General features: G+C 27.7%; 3 protein-coding genes across 3 annotated transcripts; 2 read left to right on the top strand and 1 right to left on the bottom strand.

Annotated features, from left to right (window-relative positions):
* Window positions 1-13,849: 13,849 nt before the first annotated feature.
* Window positions 13,850-15,465, top strand: OCT59_026838 (uncharacterized protein; the record flags this gene model as incomplete). The annotated part of the gene is made up of 11 exons (XM_066143485.1): window positions 13,850-13,883; window positions 13,964-14,004; window positions 14,087-14,127; window positions 14,331-14,372; window positions 14,455-14,500; window positions 14,581-14,622; window positions 14,697-14,737; window positions 14,939-14,966; window positions 15,057-15,112; window positions 15,199-15,227; window positions 15,431-15,465. 11 exons carry the CDS (start codon window positions 13,850-13,852, stop codon window positions 15,463-15,465), a joined length of 435 nt encoding a protein of 144 aa, XP_065993000.1.
* A 3,414-nt stretch (window positions 15,466-18,879) lies between these two features.
* OCT59_026837 (uncharacterized protein) lies at window positions 18,880-19,240 on the bottom strand (the record flags this gene model as incomplete). Its single annotated transcript, XM_066143484.1, has 3 exons — window positions 18,880-18,925; window positions 19,006-19,064; window positions 19,127-19,240. 3 exons carry the CDS (start codon window positions 19,238-19,240, stop codon window positions 18,880-18,882), a joined length of 219 nt encoding a protein of 72 aa, XP_065992999.1.
* Window positions 19,241-22,965: 3,725 nt separating this feature from the next.
* OCT59_026836 (uncharacterized protein) lies at window positions 22,966-24,381 on the top strand (the record flags this gene model as incomplete). The annotated part of the gene is made up of 5 exons (XM_066143483.1): window positions 22,966-23,054; window positions 23,319-23,325; window positions 23,393-23,563; window positions 23,622-23,993; window positions 24,070-24,381. 5 exons carry the CDS (start codon window positions 22,966-22,968, stop codon window positions 24,379-24,381), a joined length of 951 nt encoding a protein of 316 aa, XP_065992998.1.
* Between the last annotated feature and the right edge of the window lie 1,559 nt (window positions 24,382-25,940).

The raw sequence follows: 25,940 nt of genomic DNA, 5'->3' as shown, positions 1-25,940 counted from the left end.
GTTCTTTTACTTCTATTGGATGTAATTCATGTAACCCTTGTGGATTATTTCTTCTTTGACAATTATCACAACTTTTTACATATTTTTCTACATCTCGTTTCATATTCTTCCACCAATATTTTTCTTTTACTTTTTCATATGTAGCTTGAATCCCAAAATGTGCTGATAATTCACGATCATGCATCATATACATTATTCCTTCTAATTCAAATCTTCTTATTACTCTAAATTTATTTTCATCTTTAATTTTATATAAAACTCCATTTTCTTGTACGTATTTTTCTTCTTTTTCTATATTCTTTAAAATTTTATCATATTCTTTTTCATCCATTTGTTAATAAATTTTCTATTTCGTTTTCAAATGGTAAAATAAATTTTATTTCTTTATCTTCAAATAATATGCAATGATAATTTATATTTGTATGAATTATAAATATATATATTTCTAATCCTATTCTTTCAACCATTTTTAATTTTTATTTGTCTCATTATTCATTATTATTTATAATTTTTAACTTCTATCTTTCTCATATTAACCTTGACATCGCATCAGCATTTTTATTTTCTTTTCCTGGTCTATGTACTATCACTGGTAAAAAAATGGTCTACCCTACACATATTCTACACATATCTTACATATATCGGGTACTCAAAATGTAGAAAATCATACACAAATAATACACATATCATATACATATTGGGTACTTATATATATAGTATACCTATCAGGTACCTGATATATGTATGATATATATATTAGTACCCGATATGTGTATGATATGTGTATTATTTGTGTATGATTTTCTACATTTTGAGTACCCAATATGTGTAAGATATGTGTAGGATAAATCATTTTTTTACCAGTGTATTTCAAAATCATATTGTTGTAATTCCATCATCCATCTTCCTCTTCTTCCTTTAGGAACTTTTGATGTACTTATAAATCCTTTTAATGCTGCATGATCTGTTATTACTTTAAATTTTCTTCCAAATAAATATTTATGAAAATATTTTATTCCCCAAAATACTGCTAAACATTCTAATTCTGTTATCAGATACCTCTTTTCTGCATTTACTAAACTTCTACTTGCGTAACTAATAACTATTTCTCTATTATTTTCATCTAATTGTTCTAATATAGCTCCTAATCCTTCTCCTGATGCATCTGTTATTAATATAAATTCTTTTTCAAAATTTGGATGTTGTAATATCGGATAATTTATTAATTTTTCTTTTAATTCTTCTAATGCTTTTTGTTGTTTATCTGTCCACACAAAAGGAATATTCTTTCTCGTTAATTCCATTATTGGTTTTACTATTTTTGAATATCCTTTCACAAATTTTCTATAATATGAACATAATCCATTTATTTCTCTTATTTGTTTAATATTCTTTGGCGGTTTTAAATTTTTAATCTTTTCTATTTTCTTATCATCTGGTTTTAACCCATCTGTTCCTACTATATGTCCCAAATATTCTACATTCTTTTTCGCCCATTCACATTTCTTTAACTTTAACATTATATTCGCTTTTCTTAATTCTTCTAATACCATTTTTATATGTTATAAATGTTCATTCCAATTTTTCGAATATATTATAATATCATCTATATATACGTTCATAAATTTATCCAAGTATTCTTTAAATATTTTATTCATTGTTCTTTAAAATATTGCCGGTGCATTTTTTAATCCAAACGGCATAACATTAAATTCATATAATCCTTGACTACAAATAAATGCCGTCTTTTCTTTATCTTCTTCTTTCATCTCTATTTGCCAATATCCACTTGCTAAATCAATTGTTGTAAACCATTTTGCTACTCTGAATTTTTCTAATAAGTCATCTATTCTTGGCAAAGGATATGCGTCTGTTATCGTCATTTGATTTATTTTTCTAAAATCTATACAAAATCTCTTATCTCCTGTCTTCTTATTCACTATTACTACTGGTGATGACCATGGACTACATGATTCTTGTATTATTTCTTCTTTTAACATTTTATCTATTTCTTTTTTTATTATTTCTCTATTTTCTGTACTTTCTCTATATGCTTTTTGATTTATTGGCGTTTCATCTTTTAACCTTATATTGCATTTTACTATATTTGTTTTACTTATTTTTTTATCTCCATATATACAAATATCTTCATATTCTTTAACTAAATCTTTTAACTCTTTCTCTTGTAATTTCTCTAAATCTTTATATTTTATTTCGTCTGTCCAATCTTTGTGCATCTTTAATGTCTCTCCATTATTATGGCCAAGACCTAATAGTTTTCCTCTATAATATGTCCTTTTTCTTCATTATTTATTAAATATATTTCTCGTTCACTTGTTTCTTCATATTCATTTTCACTATCTTCATCTTCACTATCATCACTATCATTATCATCATTAATATTTTCGTCATTATTTTCATATTCTATTGGTATTTCAATATCTTTTCCATCTTCTCTTAATATTAATATCTTTTTATTATAATTTATTATTCCTTCTTTTTCTCTTAATACATCATTTCCTAATATTAATTCTTTTTCTACTGATTCAATTAGGGGAGTGACACATATCACGTAATTATTAAAGGGGGGGAAGGGGTTCGCAAATATCTCATTTGTCACGTGATATTTATTTATAGTGGCCAGAATTAGTTTTCTGGTTCGTAACTCTAGCGAAAATTAAAAACAATAATTTGCCAATAAAATTCTTTTCATGTGATTTATTAATGTTTTTTGTTTTATTATAACAGTGTAACGTATTACATACACATCTTTGTTCTTTGTTTTAAGTCGTGTCGCACCACCTCTTTTAGTTTATTTTCAAAAAAAATAACTACGAAACATTTAATTTTATTAGTCTTCCTCCTACAGTCCTACCCGGCTTAATTCCAATGTTAAAACCTGTACCTACAAAAAAAAAAGCAAATAAGAACGTTAACAAGTGTTCTTATATAATAAAACAAATATTCCTCTTCTAAAAACTTTTACCTGGTCTAATTTTAAAATTTAAAGTTGGCACACCTCTTTATTCACCTTCTGATTGTATTTCCCGATCATTTATAATTAAACTCGTACATCACACGCAGGTATAACTGAAAAATCGTCAATGGAATTAGTAAATAGTTTTTTTTTGGCTGGTCGTCCTCGTCATTTTGGATGTTGAATTTTTTTATGTTGAGCAACCATAGAAAGCGTTGGAAAATACGCATCACATTCAGAACAGCAAAGACGTTCATAAGTGTCTGCATTAATTGAAGGACAGTGGGCATCATTTCCAGGTATTTTGAGCTTGTCACAATATTCTAATATATGAAGCGGGTTTAGGAAATGCCCATCTTTTCCCTTTGTTACAGGTGGGAGAAATCCATCATTTTCTGCAAGAAGAACGGCTGCCTCCTCATGACGTTTAGGTGAACAACAGGAAGAATCCTCGCATTTCTTAATATCAAGTGAGTATTGACATATTTTGATGTGATTTTCTATCCATTGCCAAGGTACAGCTGATTCATTTATATTTTCAGATCCAGGAAATAGGATATCATCGAATGGAGAATTTTTTTGGTCAGTATATTGCGCAATAACTGGTTTCCCAAAAATAGGATCACGTTTCCAAAAAGTACACAATGCTTCACCAGCATAACGAAAGTTCTTCATTGCTAGCTCCAAATCCGTTACTTGACCTTGGGAGTTAAGGTGGGAACCGAATTTATCAATCGGTAGTGTTATGCCAGCCAGTTTTTGAGAGAGTGTTGACATACTACGCTCAACAGGATTATATGCTGATTGTCCAGGTGCATGTGTCCGAACGGATAGATAGTCAAGATCAAAATTACAGAACATTTTACAATATTGAAATATATTCTTCATATGGCGGGGATTTTTATCTGGACCTCCATCAACTAAAAGTATCCAAATAGGTTTGATTTGGCCGTTGATTTTTAATATCCCATCAAATTGGCTATCTTGAATTAGCGAGTTAAAATCACTCATATGGGTACTTGAGCTTGTACCAACATGATATTGTGGACGTACAAAAATTGAAAGTTGACTGTTGCGGAAAGTATTATTCGTATCACTCAGATTAATTAGTAAGTAAACTGATGGGATAAGTTTTTGCTGCATACCGACTGGAAAATCATGATCGGGTAATGTAACTGGCTCTTGAAAACTTTGTATAGTTTGAAACGTTCTTCCGACTGCAGGAATACCTAGAGGAACCTTGACTTTATCGTCCTGAGAAATGATTACGGAATGGGTTGAAAATAATGCCGCGAATTGTTTTGCACCTTTCACAGATGCAAGACAATAGTGTTCATCAATATGCTCATTTTTTTCAGTTCGTGAAACTGAGGCATTTGCAACAAGAGCTGGATGGTGATGTGTCTTTGCTGCTTTAGTATTTGATCGAGATGGTAGCAAGTAATTGTTGAGAGTGGTACGTGAAAGGTATTCATTATATTTTGAATTAAGATTCTCTCGAAGATGACGAATGGTTCTAACTTTAATAACTTCTTTTCTTCTTTTTTTATCTGCAGCTCCAAACTCAATACATTCGTGTATATGTTCATGTAAATTGGGATATTGAATTAAAAAAGATGGACGACCAGGTGAATCATATTGAATTACTTCTTGGTGCTCTTGTAGATGCTTTATTTTTTTTGCTCTACATTTTCATTGATATCCTGCGTGACGTTTCAATTTTTTAATCTTGTTATCCTCATCATGTAGAGTTTGCTTGAGAGTTGCCATATGTTCCAATAAATTATTCCGAATCTCCAAGTCATTAGTAGAATTATAAATTTGCTGAAGTTCAGCAAGCTTCATGTTAGTTGCATTAATAGTTTCTGCAGCTTTTTTCTGTGCAGCAGCATTAGGAGGTGGAGTGGAGTCAGCTATAATAATTTCTTCAATAGGACTTTGAAGGACTTGGTTAGTTTGAGTGGGCTTTAAACTTTGAGATGAGCCGGGTTGTGACTGATTAATTTGCATAAAACCTTGGATCGGGATTGGGGTTGCTAAGTATTCACTAATTTTACTTTCAATATCCTCCTTAGATTTATGTCGAAACTCCTTCCACGCGTTATTACATTCTATGCATAGACTAATTTTTGGGTATGCAGGATTTCTTGTATTTACCATACGATGATATCCAAAAGCATTGCAGAACCTCTGGTATGGAGTTGTAGGGGTCTTATAAATATAAAATTTGTTATATTTCGGTGTAATTAGAAAAGCCTGCATGTTGAAGTTTTGGATATAAAATTTTTCAGACATGAAAATTAGACACGAAAATTTTAATAATCATTTTTTTAAGTCACGTTAGATGTACGATCATCATGTATATCAAACTCTAGATTTTTTTTTGTAGTATATTGATAAAAAGTACTTATTAAATCAATGCATACTTATATTTCCATAACTCCAAATTTTCCTGTCATTTTCTTACAAATTACAAATTCCATAAAAATAAATATTTCAAAATAGTTTTTAATACATTATGAATCAAAAATAAATATTTCAGTGTTTTATTTAAAATAAAAGTAGAGTATCGTATTTCTACATTCATTTAGATGTTTAATATTAATTGAAAAAAAAATTTTTGAACGAGATCAAAATGATGCCTTAATGATAATTGGTTAAATAATACATCACATGAAAATACGTCTCACAAGGGGGGAGGGGGTCAACTTTATAATAACCCTAATATCACGTAATATGTGTCACTCCCCTTACGTCCATAATTATTTTCATTTCTGTATTTTCATTTATTTCTATTGTTATTTCTATTTTTCCTTTTGATGCAACTCTTATTCCATTAGCCATTATAAATCTAATATCACTCTTTTCTATTATTGGAATATTTAATTCTTTTCTTAATTTATCTGATATTAAACTGACTGATGCTTTTGAATCTATTATTACTGATACTAATTTTCCTTTTATTATAACTTCACTTCTCATTGCTCTAGTTTCACTTTTATTATCTGCACTTTTTATTTGTTGGTCCGAGTGTAGTCATGCATTATCATCTTCATCATAATTTCTAGCTATTCTTCTAAATTTTGGATTTTCATTATAAATTTGTCCATATGTTATATTTGCTTTTTCATTATACATATCCATTACATATTTTTCTGGTGGTACATTAACTCGTACTCTAATATTTTTATTTCCTCTTTTCATTCCTGGATTTGAACATTCTTTTATAAAATGACCTCTTAATCCACATCTTTCACATTGGTTATATCTTCTTCTTGATCGATATGCTTTATCTCTATCTTCTTTATTAGAAAATCCTCTTTTTCTTTCACCATCAATATCCATTTTTATATCATATTCTCTTTTTGGTGGTATTGGAACATCTTCAATTTCCATTTCGATATCTTCATTATCTAAATCTCTTCCATATTTTCTACCACTTCTTAAAGTTGGAAATATTTCTTTTTCATACTTATATGTTTCGTAATCATTATAATAATTACCATTATCATAATTTCTATTATTATCGTAATATCTTTCGTGATCCATTAAATTTATATTTCTATTATCATTATTATTTCTTCTTTCATTATTATTATTTCTATTAAAATTATTTTGCGTTCTATAATTATTCTTCGTCTTAATTGTGGACATTCTGGTCTTATATGACCTTCTTCATTGCATTCATAGCATCTCATAATTCTTGCATTTCTTGTATTTGCATTTCTATTTATATTTCTTCTTTGTTGATTTTTTATTTCATTCAACGTTTCTCCCATAGCTATTCTTTCTGCTCTAAATTGTTCTAACGCTTTACTTAATTCATCAATATCTTTTTCATTAACTGGCTTTTGCATCTTTCTATATATTTCATTTTCTTCTCTTTTATTCGTTCCTTCTTTTAAAATTTCTTCTATATTCTTTTCTTGACTTATTTGTTCTATATTTATACCTGTTGTTTTCCTTATCAATTCATTTTTGGCTTCTTCTTCTCCTCTTGCCGTTTTAATTGCATCACTTAAATCTGTTGGATTACTTCTTCTAACTTGGTACCCCAATGTAGGTTCTAATCCTTAGATATAATAATTTACTTGATATGTATCATGTAATGCTTGACCTCTAGTTGCAATTCTTAATATTGACCTAAATCTTCCAGTATATTCTTCAACACTTTCATTTTTTTCTTGTTTAATCCTTGTCAATTCTATCATTTTTCTTCTTTTAACATCTTCTCTAGTAAATCTATTAATTAATTTATTTTTCAAATTTCTATCATCATTATGATCACACCAGTTTACTAAATTAGCTGCTACTCTTTCTTTTTCTTCATTATACCATTGTAATGCAGTTCCTCTTAAACATGTTATTGCTACATTTGCTTTATTTTAGTTGCATACACCTCCCCCAACATTTCCTTCTACTCTTCCACTTACTGTAAACGCTACTTCAAATTGTCTAATCCAGTCGTTAACATCTTCATCTTCTTTTCCACTAAAAATTGGCATACCTACTATTCCTCCCATTCCTGCAGTTTGAATTCTATCTATTAAAGTTTGCCCTGCTCCTAATGCATTATCTAATGTATTAGGTGCGAGTCCTATAGCATTTTCTACTATTCTCTTTATTTGATCTTGATTTGCCATATTTAACAATATATTCTCTTGAAATAATTCTTGTAAATTATAATCAGATATTTCACTTTCGTTATCAGAATTTTCAATATTTAATGAATTATTCGAATCTGAATTTTGACTTAGACCAAAACCTTCTGTATTTATAACATTTTCGTTTTCGCTCTCATTAAAACTTCTGGTATTTTCTTCCCAAATCTCATGTTCTTCTGGATCTAATATTTCTCCAATCTTTTCTGAATCATCTGTATCATCATTTTCTTCTTCAACTTCTTCTTCACTTTCTTCAATTTCAAATTTCTTTAAATATTCATTTAATATTCTCTTTATTTCTTTTTCTGATTCATTTTTATATTCTTGAAATTTTCTTATAAAGTCTGCACTTAATATATCAACATCTCTATATCCCATACTTATTAATCTTAATAATTCTCTGTCAGAAACTTCAATTTCTAAAATTTTAATTAAATTTTTTAACTGTTCTAATCTTTTCTCTATTTCTGTTTCATCATCTAATTTATTCTCATTTTCTAAATTTTCTGGTCCTTTTTCATAACAACTTTTACATATCTTTTCTATAAATTCTTTATTGTATTCTACTGCTTCTATTGCTTCTTTCTTCAATATTATTTTATTACATGTTGGACATTCTATTGTATACATATAATGCCATATTCTTAATTCTTCTTCTATTCCTTTATTATCTAATTCTTCAATAGTTTTGTAAAAACTCATAAATTCTTTAGTTTTTATTATTTCATATTCTACTCCAAAATTTATTATTCGTCTTATTTCTTCAATATCAATTTCATAACCATTCTCTAACCAATAATTTCTATATATTCTTTCCATATGTTCGTCTCCTTCATTTGAACTTGATTCTCCTACATCATCTGAACTTTCTAGTTCTCCTATGTCACTTTGTTCTTCAACAAAACCTTTTGTTTCTACTATTTTCTCTATTATCTTATCTGTTAAATCATCATTCATCCATGGTTTTGGATATTTATTTCCATCCCACCATTGATATGTTATACTTTTCTGAAACTTCTTGATTTTCTCTCTATTTTCTTCTTCTGCAATATTTTCTTCTAAATGTAATATTTCTTTAAAATTTCTCATAGTACTATATCCTTTATTCTTAATGGTTATTGATTCCATTTCTTCTAACCATTCTTTAAATTTTGTAAATCTTATATCCAATTCATCATCTTCTATAATATATCTATACGTTAATAATTCTTTATTCCCTAACAAACTCTCTTCTGTTTGATCATCTAATATAAACTCGTTATCTTCACTGAGTATATAATGTTCACATATTACTTTTATTACTGATATAATTCCTATTTTTCTATAATCTGATTTATTTCTATACCTAATTGACCTTACGACTATATCTAACAATTTTTCTCCTTCTCTTCTTATTTTCTCAAATTCTTTATTTCTTTTCTTTTTACTAGATGGATAACTTTCTTCTCCATCTTTTCTTGTTAATATTATGTACTCCATTAATTTTACATATGTATTTCTATTATAACTCATTGCTTCTAATATTACTTTTTGAAAAATCTTCCAAAATCTTTTAAACCAATCTCCTATCTCTATTTCATCAGTACTATAACATTTTAGGCATGAAGGATCTACTTGATACTCTTCTCTTAATTCATTATGTTCTTCTATTTCATGTCTTCTTTTAATCTCTTCTAATTCATCGTATATATTGGACATTTTTATTTATTTAAATATTTCATAATTTCACTTTTATTTATATTTTATCATTAACTTAACATCATTTAAATTACTATTTTATCTTTTACTTCTTTAAAGTACAATTTAAATTCTAATATTTTCAAAGTTCCAGCTTTGATTCTATAATTTCTCTATACATTCTATAATATAATCTATAATCTATAATCGTGATTTTATTTATAAAATTTCCATATCTTGCGCAAATAAACTGTGATCAAAGCTAGGGATTGTTTATAACTGGGGCCGCCCAGTGTCAGACTAATATGATCACTAACAAAGGCTTATTTATACTGGGTCTTCCCAGTTCTATACACAACATTAAACTTTTAGTAATTTTTAATCTTTTTCTTATATTAACTTCCAAAATATTTATTTCAAATCTATTTCATATTATTTCATTTCTCGCATTTCATTTTATAATTCATTAATATTTTTTTATTATAATTGGATAGCCACGGATTTTTAAGCGATCAACATACTAAAATTTCTGTTGACATAACGCCCCTGGTGACACAACTATTTCTTTTATTATTTTCTTATTCATTTATATTTTTATTAATCAGTCGCCCCTGCCCAAGGGGCAGCTATATATTTCTTTTACTACATCATTATTACATCATTTTATTTCATATAATTCATTATTATCTTTTACAATCTTTCATATCATTCTTTTATTGTAATAAAATTATTTCCCATATATTAAATAATAACATTTCAATATTTCTCATATTTACAATATCCTTTAATTTTCTCTTTCGTTTAGTAACCTATACCGGGCTAACAGGGCGGACATCCTCATATTATCACATTATTGCTGATCATTTTGCCGATCATCTATTTTAATATTATCACATAAAAAATACCATTTTTTTGCAAATTTAACTATATAAATTTTATTTGTTATCAAAATTCATCCAAAGTCCGAAAATTAATGTTTTCAAATCCAAAAATTAACTAAAACCCAAAAATGGGCTGAATTTTAATAATAATTAGAAAATTAAATTATTTTAATGATATTGTGACAACCAGTGATTAAAATTTAATTTTTGTTAGTTTTTTAGATTCATCTCGTCAAGACAAACATTTTGATAGTAATTTCATAAAATTTTTACACTAAATTGATTGAGAAATTGCATTTTGAAAATTTCTATTTATTATATAGATTATAACAAATATAATTGCAAGTATAAATTTAGCCATAACTTCTTGATTACCTAAAATTAGGAATGATTACTTCGGCCATTGATTTTAAATCAGTTAAACTATGACCCATAAAAGTTTCAAGTTTCGGCCAAACTTCTGTGACTTTGGCCGAAGCTTTAAAGTCTGATATCACCCAATTTACTATAAGATCGGCAAATGATCGGCAAGGTGATATAAGGATGTCCGCCCTGTTTACCGGGCTTGCCTTTACCTTCTTCATAGAAGTATAGTAGTTTACGGGTTTGTCACTAATAACTTTTCTTTTCTTATAATATTTTTCAAATTTTTCAATCATTTATTAACTTTTATTATTCACAAAATTCATTCTCATTATAAATTTTTATTTTCATTCAATTTTTAAATCTTTTCATTATTATCTTGAATATTTCATTCATCTTTTCGATATATACTTTTTCAATATATCATATATTTTCATTTCTCATATATTCTGTAATATTCCTTTTTCATAATATTACTTTCTCTTATTTCTCGTATATCATTCAATAATATTTTAATTTTTCTTATATATTTTCTTTTACTATATCCTTTTTCATATATAGTAACATTTTCTCATATTTCAGATAAGTCTTCCTTATCTTATCATTTCTTTGATGATTTCTCATATCATCCTTCCTTTCCTATATTTCTTTGATGATTTCTCATATCATCCTTCCTTTCTTATATTTCTTTGATGATTTCCCATATCATCCTTCCTTTCTTATATTTCTTTGATGATTTCTCATATCATCCTTCCTTTCTTATTAATTTCACAAATTTTTCTTTCATTTTCTCATATACTTTTCTTTTATTTCTCATTTAGATCTTGTATGAAGACAACAATCTTTTATTTTCTCGCGAGCATGCACCAAAAATGTGACACACCGCCCATAGGATATTAAAATAAAATATCGTATGTTGCCACCGACGTGTTGAGTTCGTATAACATCTATGCTTGGTTTAAAATAAAAATTAGTTACAAAAATTACAAAACATTATTTCTTACCGAAATTTTAAATTACGATAGTTTCTTTATATTTTTGATAAACCATTAATTAAAATAAAATAATTAATGTGGCACTTTTTACTCATAAGAAAAAGGCAAAAAGAATGTGTTAGTTTTTATTAAAGGCGAACTAAAAATTTTATTTTTCCAAAAATTGAACTGCCGAATTTCCTATCGAAATTCACTTGTATTTATACATTTTTAAGAAAAATATTTCTAATATTTCTAATATTTCTAATAAAATTTGAAGATCTATTATCATATGACTATCTCGTTATACTAAACTAAACTATAAATATAATTTTATTGGCTAATTATTTATCCATCGGCTAAATATTTATCCATCACTTACTGCGCCATGTGACTTGTCACGTGACTTTGTATTCCCAACTATTTCTTCTTGTGTAACCATATCATGTGACTTACTGCGCCACAGGATCTACTGCGTCATTTATCTATTATATTTCTGGTTATTACATCGTATGGTAAATACAAGAAACCCTACATACAGGACCCCAGACATCAAATATATAACTCACATTTGAGTTTTAGCAAATTCAATCAAAATTAGGTTAAACTCATAATTTTAGATAGAGCAAATTGATTAAATTGATTGAAAATTAATTAATAGTCATAATTATGAGTTTTAGCAAATTGTGTTGATTTTACAAAGTCATATTTTATATTTGAACAAATTGGTACTTTTTTTTGAATTTAACTTATCCTTTTTTTTTTAACTTTTATTGATAATATTTTTAAAAATATTAGTTTCGGGTTCCGGGTTATATTTTGGCCAAAATTAAGCATAATGCAGGCTAAAAACCATCTGATTCATCAGAAAATTTTTAAGATGCAGAACTGCAGAGATCTGTAAAATTAGCAGATCTCCGCATTTTTTTTGTGAATTTATGCAGAAGTCTGCGATTTTGCAGATTTCTGCTTTTTATTTTTTACAAAGTTATGCAATAATCTGCAATTTTGCAAGTTTCCGATTTTTTATGTATGAATTTCTGCAGTAATCTGCGATTTTGCAGATTTCTGCTTTTTTTTATGTGAAATTTATGCAGAAATCTGCAATTTTGCAGATTTTTGCTTTTTTTTCATTAAAATATCAGTTCGATCTGCAATTTCATCATTGATTTAATATTTAAACTTTGATTAACTCTAACTTGATTTAATTTTTTTTACAATACTCTTTAAAAAAAAAAACTTTACAAGACTTTAAAAAAATAATTTTTTCTACAACACTTATTACTAAAGAAGTGAAATAATTTTTTCTACAACACCTTTTAGGAAATAATCTGTTAAAGATTCCAAAGAAAAAATATTTCTATTATAGTTTTTTAAGCTTTGAAACTTATCAGAGAAATTTTTTTTTTAAAAAAAAAAATTTAACGAAACATTAGCTAAAGTTCGTTTTATTTTTTTTTTTGTAAGTCCAGAGCGCTGAAAGTACCAGTTCCAGACTCTATTTCGAAGGTAAAACTTCGAAACTAATATTTTTTATATACCGGACGTTGTCCAACGTTCGATTTATTATTTTCTTGTCCTGGACGCCAAAGAATGGCTCCGGACTCTTATTTCGAAGGTAAAACCTTTACCTTCGAAATTTTTTTTATATTTTTGTTTAACGAACGTCACTAACGTTCGTTTTTACATTTTATAGGTCCTGGACGCCAAAGAACGGCTCTGGACGTTTATTTCAAAGGTAAAGTTTACCTTCGAAATATTTTTTTCAATTTTATTTTAACAAACGTTAATTAACGTTCGTTTTTCATGTTTTTAGGTCCTGGGCACCGAAGAACGGCTCCAGATGTTTATTTCGAAGGTAAAGTTTACCTTTGAAATATTTTTTTAAATTTTATTTTAACGAACGTTAATTAACGTTTGTTTTTACATTTTATAGGTCCTGGACGCTAAAGAATGACTCCGAACGTTTATTTTGAAGGTAAAGTTTACCATCGAAATATTTTTTAATTTTATTTTAACGAACGTTAATTAATGTTCGTTTTTCATGTTTTTAGGTCCTGGGCGTTGAAGAACAGCTCTGGACTCTTATTTCGAAGGTAAAGGTTTTACCTTCGAATTTTTTTTTATATTTTTATTTAACAAATGTTAATTAATGTTCATTTTTATATTTATAAGTCCTGGACGCCGAAGAATAGCTCTGGACGTTTATTTCGAAGGTAAAAATCTTCAAAATATTTTTTTTTTTATAATTTAACTTTAACGAGCGTTAGTTACGTTCGTTTTTGTATTTTATAGGTCCAGAATGCTGAAGGTATGTTTCGGATCCATTTGAAAGTTCTGTTTGAAGGTAAAACTTTCAAATTATTTCTTTTAATTAATTTATTAACGAAACGTTCTGTTTATAACATTTCGTTTCTTTTTTTTCAGGTAAAGGAAGCCGAAACAAGTTTTGGACTTCCATATCGAAGGTAAAACAAACCTTCGAAAATTGATTTTTTTTTAATTAATTTATTGATGAAACGTTTCTAATGTTCGTCTCTTTTTTTTTAGGCAAAGGAATCCGAAACAAGTTCTGGACTCCCATATCGAAGGTAAGACCCTTCAAAAAAATTAATTTTTTTAATATTTTTATTTAGCAAAATGTTAACAAATGTTTTGTCTTTTTTTTTTAGGCAAGGAAATCCGAAACTGAGTTCCGGACTCCTATATTGAAGGTAAAACCCTTCGAAAATTTTATTTTTTTAATATTTTTATTAACGAACGTTAACTAACGTTCGTGTTTCTTTTTTTTTAGACAAGGGAATCCAAAAACGAGTTCCGGACTCCCATATCGAAGGTAAAACCTTTGAAAATTTTTTTTCTTTTTTATTTATTGACGAACGTAACTAACATTCGTATTTCCTTTTTTTTAAATAAAGGAAGCTGAAAACTTGGACTCCCATACGAAGGTTTTCCCATACGAAGGTAAAATCTTCGTAAAAAAAATTTTTTTTTATTTAATTTATTAACGAACGTAACTAACGTTCGTATTTCCTTTTTTTTAGGCAAGGGAATCCAAAAACGAATTCCAGGCTCCCATATCGAAGGTAAAACCTTCGAAATTTTTTTTTATTTTTTATTTAAACAAACGTTAACTAACGTTCGTATTTTATTTTTTTAGGTAAAGGAAACCGAAAATGAGTTCGGTCTCCCATATCAAAGGTGAAATCTTCGAAAAAAATTTTTTTTAATAATTATACTTAACAAAGCATTTTCTAACGTTCGTTTTTGTATTTTGTAGGAACACGGCTCTCTGGACGCTCCTGAACAGAATTTCTAAGGTAACCTTCGAAATTCTGTTTTTTTTTGTTTTTATTTAAACGAAACGTTAGCTAACGTTTCGTTTTTCTTTTTTGTTGTAAGTTTCGGTACTCCAAGGTTCCCAAAATGGGTAAATGGTAAGTTTCGCAACTCTTGTTGTGAAACTTTAAAATTTTTTTTTTTCAAAGAACGTTTCTAACATTCTTTCTTCTTTATATAGGGACGCTGGGCTTCTTTAAACGAACCAGACTTGGAGATTTTTTCAGGATTTCGAAGGTATTTACCTTCAAAATTAATTTTTTTTAATGTTTAACGAAACATTTACTAACGTTTCGTTTGTCTTTTTTTTTTACTTTTTGCAGGTTTACGGCTTCTGGATGGAATTTCGAAGGTAAAATTCCTTCAAAATTCTTTCATGTTTTTTAATTTGCAAAACGTTTACTAACATTTCAGTTGTTTTTTTCTGTTGGGTTTTTTTCTCTGGCTCCTGGACGAAAGAATTTGAAGGTATATCTTCAAAATTCTTTATAATTTTTTTTTTTTATTCTTCTTTAACGAACGTTCTACTAACGTTCATTTTACTTTATTTTTTAGATCCTGAGATTTTGTGTCAAACATTTCGAAAGTAATAACTTTGAAATGATTTTCTTATTTCTAACAAACATCTCTGATTTTCTATTTTATTTTATTGTTTGTTGGAATCGAACCAACTGGAACAATATCCAAACCATTAACAACATGTAAATGTGCAGTAAAGAGATGATAAATAGCAATGACTAGTAATAGATTTCAATTGTATTTGTAAACTTGTTAATATATAATAATAATAAAAAAGTAATTTTGATTATATAAATAAATTAGTAATTAATGCAATAAATTAATTTGTATTATTGTGATGCAGATTTTTACCGAAAAAAATTGCTGAGGTATTTCGAAGGTTTTTTATTTAAAAATCTGCGCAGAACTTTGTTATTTTTAAAATCTGCGCAGTTTTTTATTGGATTTTTCCTTTAATGTTTTGCGCCAGGGTATAAGATCTGCGCAGATATAATTTCTGAAAATCTGCGCAGATCTGCTCCCCAAAAAATTTCCCGATGTTAGTTTCACAATATTTTTTTTATTTTCAGTTTTTTGCGATTATCTCGGCATCCAGTGATCCAATTTATGCGAATTTTTTTTAATTTGTAGAGCTCGATGAGGGCTACAAAACAAAAAAAAGTTCGCATAAATTGGACTACTGGATGTTGAGATAATCACAAAAAACGTGATTTTTTTTGAAATTTAAGCCAATTTGCTAAAAAGTTACACTCATATTTTGAGTTTTAGCAAATTAGTATAGATTTAAAATGTAATAATTTGATTTTTAGCAAATTAGGTCTATTTTAGCAGGAGCAAAAAGTGCTAAATTCATACAGATCAGTTATGAGTTATATATGTGATGTCTGGGATCCTCTACATACCCAAATGTTAGTTTATGTGCAGAATGTAATAATGTATGAAAAGAAATTCGATATAAACCTGAAGATATTGAAAGTAAAATTAGAGAATACTTGGCAACTCCAATTCCAATCTAAGGTTTTATGCGAATTACATCAGGAAATTTTATAGCGCGAAAAATTGCGTAAGTTTACGATTTTGTAAGTTTACGAAAGTTTATGGCATAATATTTCAAAAAATTTCAAAATATTACGTAAGTTTACAATTTCGTAAGATTTATGTGATATTACGGTTAAAATATTACGTAAGTTTTCAATATCATAAGATTTACGCAATATTACGGTCAAAATATTCTGCAAATTTACGAAACTGTAAATCTGCGTAATATTACGGTTGAAATATTTCGAAAATTTATGAAACTGTAAACCTGCGTAATATTACGGTTGAAATATTTCGAAAATTTATGAAACTGTAAACCTGCGTAATATTACGGTTAATATATTTCGAAAATTTACGAAACTGTAAACCTGCGTAATATTACGGTTAAAATATTTCGAAAATTTACGAAACTGTAAACTTATGTAATATTATGGTTGAAATATTTCAAAAATTTACGAAACTGTAAACCTGCGTAATATTACGGTTAAAATATTTCGAAAATTTACGAAACTGTAAACCTGCGTAATATTACGGTTGAAATATTTCGAAAATTTACGAGATTGTAAACTGCATATGCAGTAGAACGTATACAAGGGGCATGTGATACTATTGAATAATCAAAAATAATATAAACACCTTTTCTTTTATATAAACACCTTTTTTTTTAAGTTTGGGAAAGCAAATTTATTTTTATTTACGAATTTTTTATTATTTACAATTTTTATGTTAAAAATTAAAGTAAATTCTAATTTTTATTATAACTTAATAAAAAAAATACACATTTGATACTTGTTCGCTACTATTTTATAAAATAGTACCCAGGCTGTACAGCGTGAACGTCAGTATCAGTCACAGTCCAAAAAAAACGTGAGTCTCCAGCCGATATTTGGTACGGACTGGGCCTAGCTACTCACTTAATAAATAATAAAAAAATAAAAATAATTATCTTCTTCTACGATACGTAGGTAAGTTTCTTCTTGCCCTACGATCATCACGCGTGACTAAAATTGATCAAATTTATCAAATTTAAAACATGAACGTAAATATTAATTATAAATTTTATTATAGTATAATTACCCGGCCTCTCCCAAAATCTCGTTCTAAATTCGCAATAATATCTTGTACCGGTACGCGTCCACAGCCGCCGCCCAGGGTTACCATTACGATAAAGGACATAGTTCTAAATATCAAAATCAGTTTGAATATTCGGTAAATACATTTAATTTATATGAATGTAATTTTATTTATTTACTTACATAGTAATCCCTGACGAGGTTCCTCCACTTTTGGCTGCACTGTTGCCCGGAAACCCTCGTTCGAAATATTCTATTTATTCTGATTCAATTAAATGGATTGGTTAATTTGAATTTAAATTCTTTCTTAAAGAAATTATAGATATTAGTCATATGAACCTATTGGCAATAGAGTCCCAAAAATCTTGGCGGCTTCTACCATTAATATTGTGGTAGGCGCGGTTTCTGTCTCGGCGTATGTCAACAAGTTCGTCTATTATAGCCCAGTTCCAATGGATGTTATAGTGGGAACGACGACGTGTGTGGCGAGGCATTATTAGATTAGATTTGATTTTTATAATTTGATTTTGGGATGAGTAAAAATTTGAAAGAAAGTCGTAAAATGTCACTTTAAATAAAATTTGAACAATACCTCTTTGGTTTGATTTTATTTCTCGTTTCAATTAAAATTTAATTTATTAGACTTTTCATCATTAAACATATTAATTAAATCTCATGCGGATATGGATTATCTAAATATAAATATCATGATTCTAAATATAAATATAAATCACTTAATTTATTTTAATTTTTTTAAAAAAAAAATCTTAGTTTGATTTCAATTAAAAATAATTAAAAATCATGTACATGTTTTGGTTATTTAAATATAAATATCAATATATTATATTTAAAAATAAACCAATTTATTATTAGCATATTCTATTGAATTTTAAAAAAATCAATTTTTTTTTTTAAAAAAAAAATCATCAATATATCATATTTAAAAATAAAACAATTATATTCTGATTAAATATTTTGCGTACATTTCTTAAAAAAATCATAAAAAAAATCTTGTACGTCGTACATGCAATTACTAAATATCATCCCCTTGTGATAAATAAAAAATTACGCAACACAAATTCAACACAAACTCAACACAAATTTAACAAATTTAACGAAATTTGGCCAAAATTAATAATTTTTTACCAGAATTATCAACACAAATTGAACACAAATTGAACACAAATTTCAGTCACGATTTATTTATGTCACACCCGTGTTGTTAATAATTAAATAAATAAATCTGCATTTTATTTATGATATGGGAAACGTGACCATAAATTCTTTAAGGATATAATTTTATTAAAATAAATCAAAACTCCTATATCAAGTGACTAAAAAATATATTTATTTACGAAATATTCATTTTGTTTATCAAATCGGGGTACTATGTGAACGACACCATGTATAGACTCTATAGCTACAAAGTTATATAATTCTATCAATTTTAAGTGGGGACATCCATATAAATATAGGTTCCTTTTAGATTTAAAATCGTACCATTGAATTAATGCGAGATTTAGCGGTGGGTCTGTTAATACTTCTGCTAACAATAAGGCCTATAAATAATAAATATTTATTAATACTTTATAATAAATTATTACATAAATTGGAAAAATACCTGTCCATAACAAAGTCCTTTGTCTGATATATAATCATTTGATTCTTCAGAATCCATTGAAATAGCTATATCGCTAAACCATACTTTATTATGATACCTGTTTGTGGCACGCATTATGGCACCATTTTCCAGTGTTACCGATCCGTATATGTTTATTCAGGTTTCACCAATAATTGTGAACCCATCAAGTAAATCTAGATATGAATCCAGACAACTTATAAATCTAGCAAAACCGGTCTGCATTTTATTGTCTACGGAATCTTTTTTTTCATTAAAAAATGTATTTGCATCTTGTAAAGAGAAATCAAAGAGTCTTGCAGAAAATTTACAAGTGCGAGGTGTTTTTGCCGGATTCACTGAATGTTGAGACATTCTAATAGATATTGCTTGACATTTTATCTATTAATTTAATTTCCATCTTAAGTTATATAATAAATATATACAATAAATAAATTTCCAAATACTTACAGTTCGTAAAAGCTAAGGTTCGACATCTTTTTTATTGCTAATTCGGTAGGTATTTTAACGAAATATTTGTGGAGACTTTCGTAAGTTTCTGTGGTATAGCCATTTATTGCGCCATAAGATCGTATTGAGTCAATAATGTGATAAACCCATGAATGCAATTTAGGCAACTTCAAATTGAAAGGAGAAACAAATTTAAAAGCCTTGACAAACATCCGCGCCCATCTATGTATTGCATCCTAAAATTTAAATGTTAATTTAATTTATTTAATTTAAATTTTTGATTTTACTAAAATTTTAATACATACATTAAATTTCTCCAAGTCACTTTCACTAAATTCTTCATATCTACTTAAAATATACATTTCATTCCAATATTCGTACAATTTCACAAGATCATCATTATTTACAAAATTATCTACTTCGTTATTATTTTCATCATATAAATTATCAATAACAAATATCATGACTTTCATCAAACTTCGATATTCATTAGCAGTTAATCTTGCAATTGACTGCAGTCCATTGGAAAAAATTTTAATGGCGGGAAAACGTGGAATTGCTGCTAGACGGCGATCTACTTCTTCAACTAATTTATTACCATTAACATGTTGCAATTTTAAGATATCGCACGTGAAGATAATTTGATAACGAAATAAACCCAAATCTAAATGATGCATTCTGTCAGGAACAGTAGCCAAGTAGATATTTATATTCCTTGATAATATAAATATTTATAATTAATATATATATATGTTATTATAATTATTTCTACTTTTGCATACTTACAGCAAATCCCAAAAAAAATTAGGTACAGATTCTATGCAAACAGATTTTTGTGTATCATTTTCAAAATATTTACGCATTTCATCATGAGTTCTTAGTATTACATCATTAACCGATAAGTTTATATTTGCAAGATTGTCCCTTTTAATTAAACAGGAGTGACATGGAAGGCTTGAATTGGAGGATTTATAAACTAAACAAAAACTTGCAGCTTCTGGCCAATCTGCAATAATAGTTGAAACTCTAGGATAAAACCAGGTATTTTCATTATTTATAAAAAGGTCTATACCATCTTTTAATAAAATAATTGGTTCTAGTAAATGACGTAAAGATTTATGAAAGGTATCACGAACCAGATCTTTATTTGCAGCTTCTAAAATTGGTAAATATCCCAAAAGTTGCTTTGCATCCTGTTTATTATGACGCCATATTGGGATATTGCCTAATGAAAAATATATATTGGATGCAATTGACTTTTTCCTAATGTATCTGTAGTTGTTGCATCAGAATATAAAATAATTGATAATAATTTGGAACCAGTAGGTAAGGATTCTTGCGTAGTTTTCCACCATTTTCCAGTGTTTTGTTCACTGTAAATACTTTCTCTATTATACTATAAAATAATATAAATAAATTAAAATAAATATTATTTAAATTATTGAATTAACTAATATTTACTATTTACCTCATAGTTTTCGTAAGATAGCGCAAAATTTTGTGTTATGTCAGGAACAGTTAAGATATTTTTGATGCACTGTATTAAGTTTTGATAATAAAGAAAATAATCTTTATCCTTATGTTTTGTTATAAGAACTTTACTAAATTCTAAATTAGAAAACTGCATATTATTCATAAATGCTCGTCCCTGTTCAATATTTTTTGGTAATGGTGATTCTGTAAGATTTGAATGTTTATTAAAAAAACGTATTATTTCATTACCACCTTTATTGTTTATTTTATATTTCGTTACTAATAACATTAGATCTTTATAAGCATCATTAGGAAATTCTGTGCAAGTTTTGGTATTGAGATTTTTGGGTTCTTCAAAAATTTCAGGCTCTTCAGATGAATCTAATATATTTTCAAAGTTACTATCTTCAAGGCTCATCTCTGATATTGCACTTCCAATACTGTCAAATGACATATTTTGTACATTATTATCATCATCCACCTAAAATTATAAACCAAAATGAGTTAGTATAATTTGAGCTTTTTCTTTAAAAAGAATAATCTGGAATAACATAATTATTGAGCTTTTTCTTTAAAAAGAATAATCTGGAATAACATAATTACCTCAACTTTATCATTTTCATATTCACTACTTAGATTACTTCTTGTATCCATTTCACTGCTATATTTTTCACTATCATTATTATCATCATCATCTTCTACTTCTACTTCTACATTTTTTAAGCATTTTTGGGCGTGTTGAGTATATGCAAAGCGTTGACTGAATATTCGCATACAAAGGGGGCATTTGAAACTCATGTTACTAAATTAACGTGTCAAATTTGATGAAAAGTATCAATTCACTATTTAATTTATATGAGATTATGTGTGCTAATAAAATTATATTGCAAATTCATTGTAAAAATTTAATGAATTAATTGAATGGATTACAATTGATTGAGTTATTTGAATAGACACGACTACGCAAATTTACGCATTAATGAATGGAACTGGCTGTAAGAATCTGGTGGCTAATATCGCAGAATCATTCGCAATTTTACGCATTATAGCAAAATTTAAAATATGCGAAACACTCAGCAATTTTGCTGTCGGGAACTTGCCGAGTTCGTGGGTTGGCAAATCTAAAAATAAATGTAACAAGTCTATGATGTACCATATAAATATTGTTTATTATTTTATTTACTATTTCAATTTGCCGGCAACCTGCCAAGTGAATCTGACAGCAAAAGTGCTGAGTGTTTCGCATATTTTGAATTTGCTGTAACGGGCTGTAAGAATTCGGATGGCTTATTCAATCGGCTAATCATCTGATAATCAGCCGCAAATTTATTGGCTTAACACGGCAAATCACTTTTACAATAATGGACGGATGATCAGCCACAAATTTATGCGATAATCAGGTTATAAGCGCTCAAGATCACTATCAATCTGATCAGCCAAATGAGTTCACTGGCTGCAACTTTTTTTTCCATGCATAAAAGCCCCAACATGTGTAACATGTTATTTTTTTATAAATTGGATTTGATTAATATTTCGATTGTACTATGTGCTTTTACGAGAGTTTTTTTTTAAAGTTCTCTTATGAAAGTGTTACAATATTTTTTCGTAATATCACGATGCAAAATTTTTGCATTAGTACATTCATTTTTCGTAATATTTCGCATTAGTTCATCCATTTTTCGCAATATTTCGCAAGTTTTTTTTCTTTTTTAGTATAGAATGGCGGAAATTACCTTATGACAGCTTGCCTCCTTTTTCTGAATTTCTGATTCATGTATTTCCCCCTTTTTCCTCATCCTTTTCGAATTTTCTAGTTCACCTTTTTCTCATATATTTCCTCTTTTTTCTCATATATTTCCTCATTTTTCTCATATTTTCGTTTCAAATTTATTATTATAATGGCTACAAAGCGTGGCGAGAAACGAAGAATTGACGATAATAAAAGATTTTCAAAATGTAGTACTGAGGTAGCGAAGCTGAGAAGCGAGTGAGAATATCTGATGATAGCGTTGATGGTATATATGACATGATATGTATCATATTCTTTATAAAAGAAATTATATAATATATAGTTAAATTATATTTTATTGTTAAAGTTAATAAAAAAACAATAGAAAAACTATTAAGAACCAATTCGCAGATAATTTCTAAGCTTGAAGTTCTTATCACCGGACAAAAAAATCTCGAAACCCGTCTCTCGAGCATAGAAAAAAGCTCAACGATAATAACAAAAATAATAATAATACAATAGATCCAGAGTATGTAAAGGTAATAAAGATGAATATTATTTAATGTAAACCTGAAATGCTAACCTCGTTTGATTAGGAGCTCGTTAAGAAGGTGTCGAAAATTTTATTTGAAAATTTTGTTTATCCTTCGCAAGACGAGTACAAACTCGCTACCGAAAAATATTTAAAAGATGAAAATCTGGAATTTATGCGCCAGTTCAAAAAAAATCAATGGATTATTTTTTTCGAAAAAAAAATTGCCCCGACTGTAAGTTAAAGCAATTATGAATTTTATTAAATTTCATACTAACATTTTTTTTTAATAGTTAGTACAACAACATAGAAGCATACGAGGGACGTTCACGTCTAGAGTTAAAGACGTTATGTATTCTGTTTTCGAAGCGACTGGGTATAAATTACCGTCTATTAACACTCAGGCTAGTCTGTCAAAGATTCAGGAATGGAAGAGTAAGGCGGAGGTAAAAAGATGTTACAACAACCTATTTAAAAAGGTTAAAGATGGGCAACCTACGACATATATGTCGCTGATAATTGATAAGTTGCGAAAAGAAAATAAAAATCCCTCAAAAACACAAATAGCGTATGCGATTAGCATATGTGAAACGTACTTAAATCCTAATAATCAAAACATTCAAATGAGCGAAAGTATAATGAAGTCGAAGATAATCAACAACTTAGTAAGTTTTTAATTTACAATTTGCAAAATGTGAATTATTTGAATTACAGTTTATTTATTTATTTATTGATTTTTAGCAAAAGTTGGAAAATAGGGATAAATTTACACATTCGGACGATGATTCTCATGATGGTAATGATGTAGATGATGGTGGTGATAGAGCAGCTGACGATAGAGCAGGTGCGGCTGATGATGGTGTGACTAACGATGGTAGGCCTAACGATGGTGTGGCTAATGATGATGCGGCGAACGATGGTGCGGCAAGCGATGGTGCGGCCAATGATGGCATAGCTGACGATGATATACTTTCTATTGACTCTTATAACACGGAGGAGGAAGGTCGGTATGTAAATAGTTTATTAGAGAATTATGGGTTGCATAGGAAATAAATATTATTTTTTATATATATCACACGTAATAGCATTTTTTTTACCATAATTAATATAGTTTTAATAAATAAAATGGTTATTAATTCTTAACAACACGGGTGTGACATAAATAAATCGTGGCTGAAATTTGTGTTCAATTTGTGTTCAATTTGTGTTGATAATTCTGGTAAAAATTTGTTAATTTTGGCCAAATTTCGTTAAATTTGTTAAATTTGTGTTGAATTTGTGTTGATAATTTTTAATTTATCACGAGGGGATAATATTTAGTAATTGTGCATATACAATTTCTGTGATTTTTTAAAATGCAGATTTCCGTAATTTTACGATATCGTATTTTCTGGCCAATCAAATTAGGCTGATCCTTGCATGTGATTTAATCATTTAATCATTTAATCATGCACGCGTTTTTGTCTTATTTATTTTTGTTTCTTATTTCTTTATTCTTTTGTTCAATATTTTTAATTTTTTTGTCTCTTCTTTCTATTATTTCTTTAATTATATACAATATATTTACATATATTTCATAATTTATTGCTTTGCAGGTATAGAAATATTTGTTTATTAATACTAATTATTTTCATTTTTTTTTACCTCTTTGTTATTTTGTATCGTAATACTAACAATAATATCCATGTTTCCTTTATTCCTTTTTACTTGTACTTTAATACTAACGATACTAACAATACTAACAACATGTTTATTTTTTCCTTTCTCTTTATTTCTTTATTCTTTTATTCAATTACTTTGCAGGTATAGAAATATTTATTTATTAATACTAATTATTTTAATATTAACGCGTTTTTTTTTACCTCTTTGTTACTTTATGTCGTAATACTAACAATACTATCTACGTTTCCTTTATTTCTTTTTACTTGTACTTTAATACTAACAATAATATCCATGTTTCTTTTACTCCTTTTACTGTTTCTTTAACTCTTTTTACCTTAATACTAACAATAATAACAATATTTCTTTTATCTTTATATCTAATACTAATGTTACTATAGCTGTTTCTCTTCTTTTTACGTCTAATAATATTGTTATTTGTTACTCTACTCTTTCTTTTTTTTACTTTTATGTATTCTGTATATATTAATAAATACTTGTAATTTTTTATGGTTTAATAAAATTATATCTAATAAAACATACATTATATAAACTTATAGTACAGAAAATGAAGTATTATTTATCGAAATATTTTGAAATATTACGAAATATTAAGTTGTGTAAAATCACAGAATATTACGAATCATCAAATTATGGAACATTACGCATCATAGAATTTCGAAATATTTTAAAAAGTTGCGAAGTAATACGCAGTAAAATTACGGAATATTACGAATCGTAAAATTACGAAGCCTTGCATACAGTAATATTTCGAAATATTTTAAAAAGTTACAAAATATTACGCTTACGCAAACTTGCGGCGGGTCTGAAAACTTACGAAATATTATGTAAAATTACGAAATATTGTGAACTGCAAAATTACGGAATATTACAAATCGTAAAATTACGAAGCTTTGCATATCGTAATATTTCGAAATATTTTAAAAAGTTAC

This window comes from Rhizophagus irregularis, chromosome 6 (genome assembly GCF_026210795.1).
Source record: "Rhizophagus irregularis chromosome 6, complete sequence".
Taxonomy (NCBI): Eukaryota; Fungi; Glomeromycota; class Glomeromycetes; order Glomerales; family Glomeraceae; genus Rhizophagus; species Rhizophagus irregularis.
This window is presented reverse-complemented; position numbering and strand designations above follow the sequence as displayed.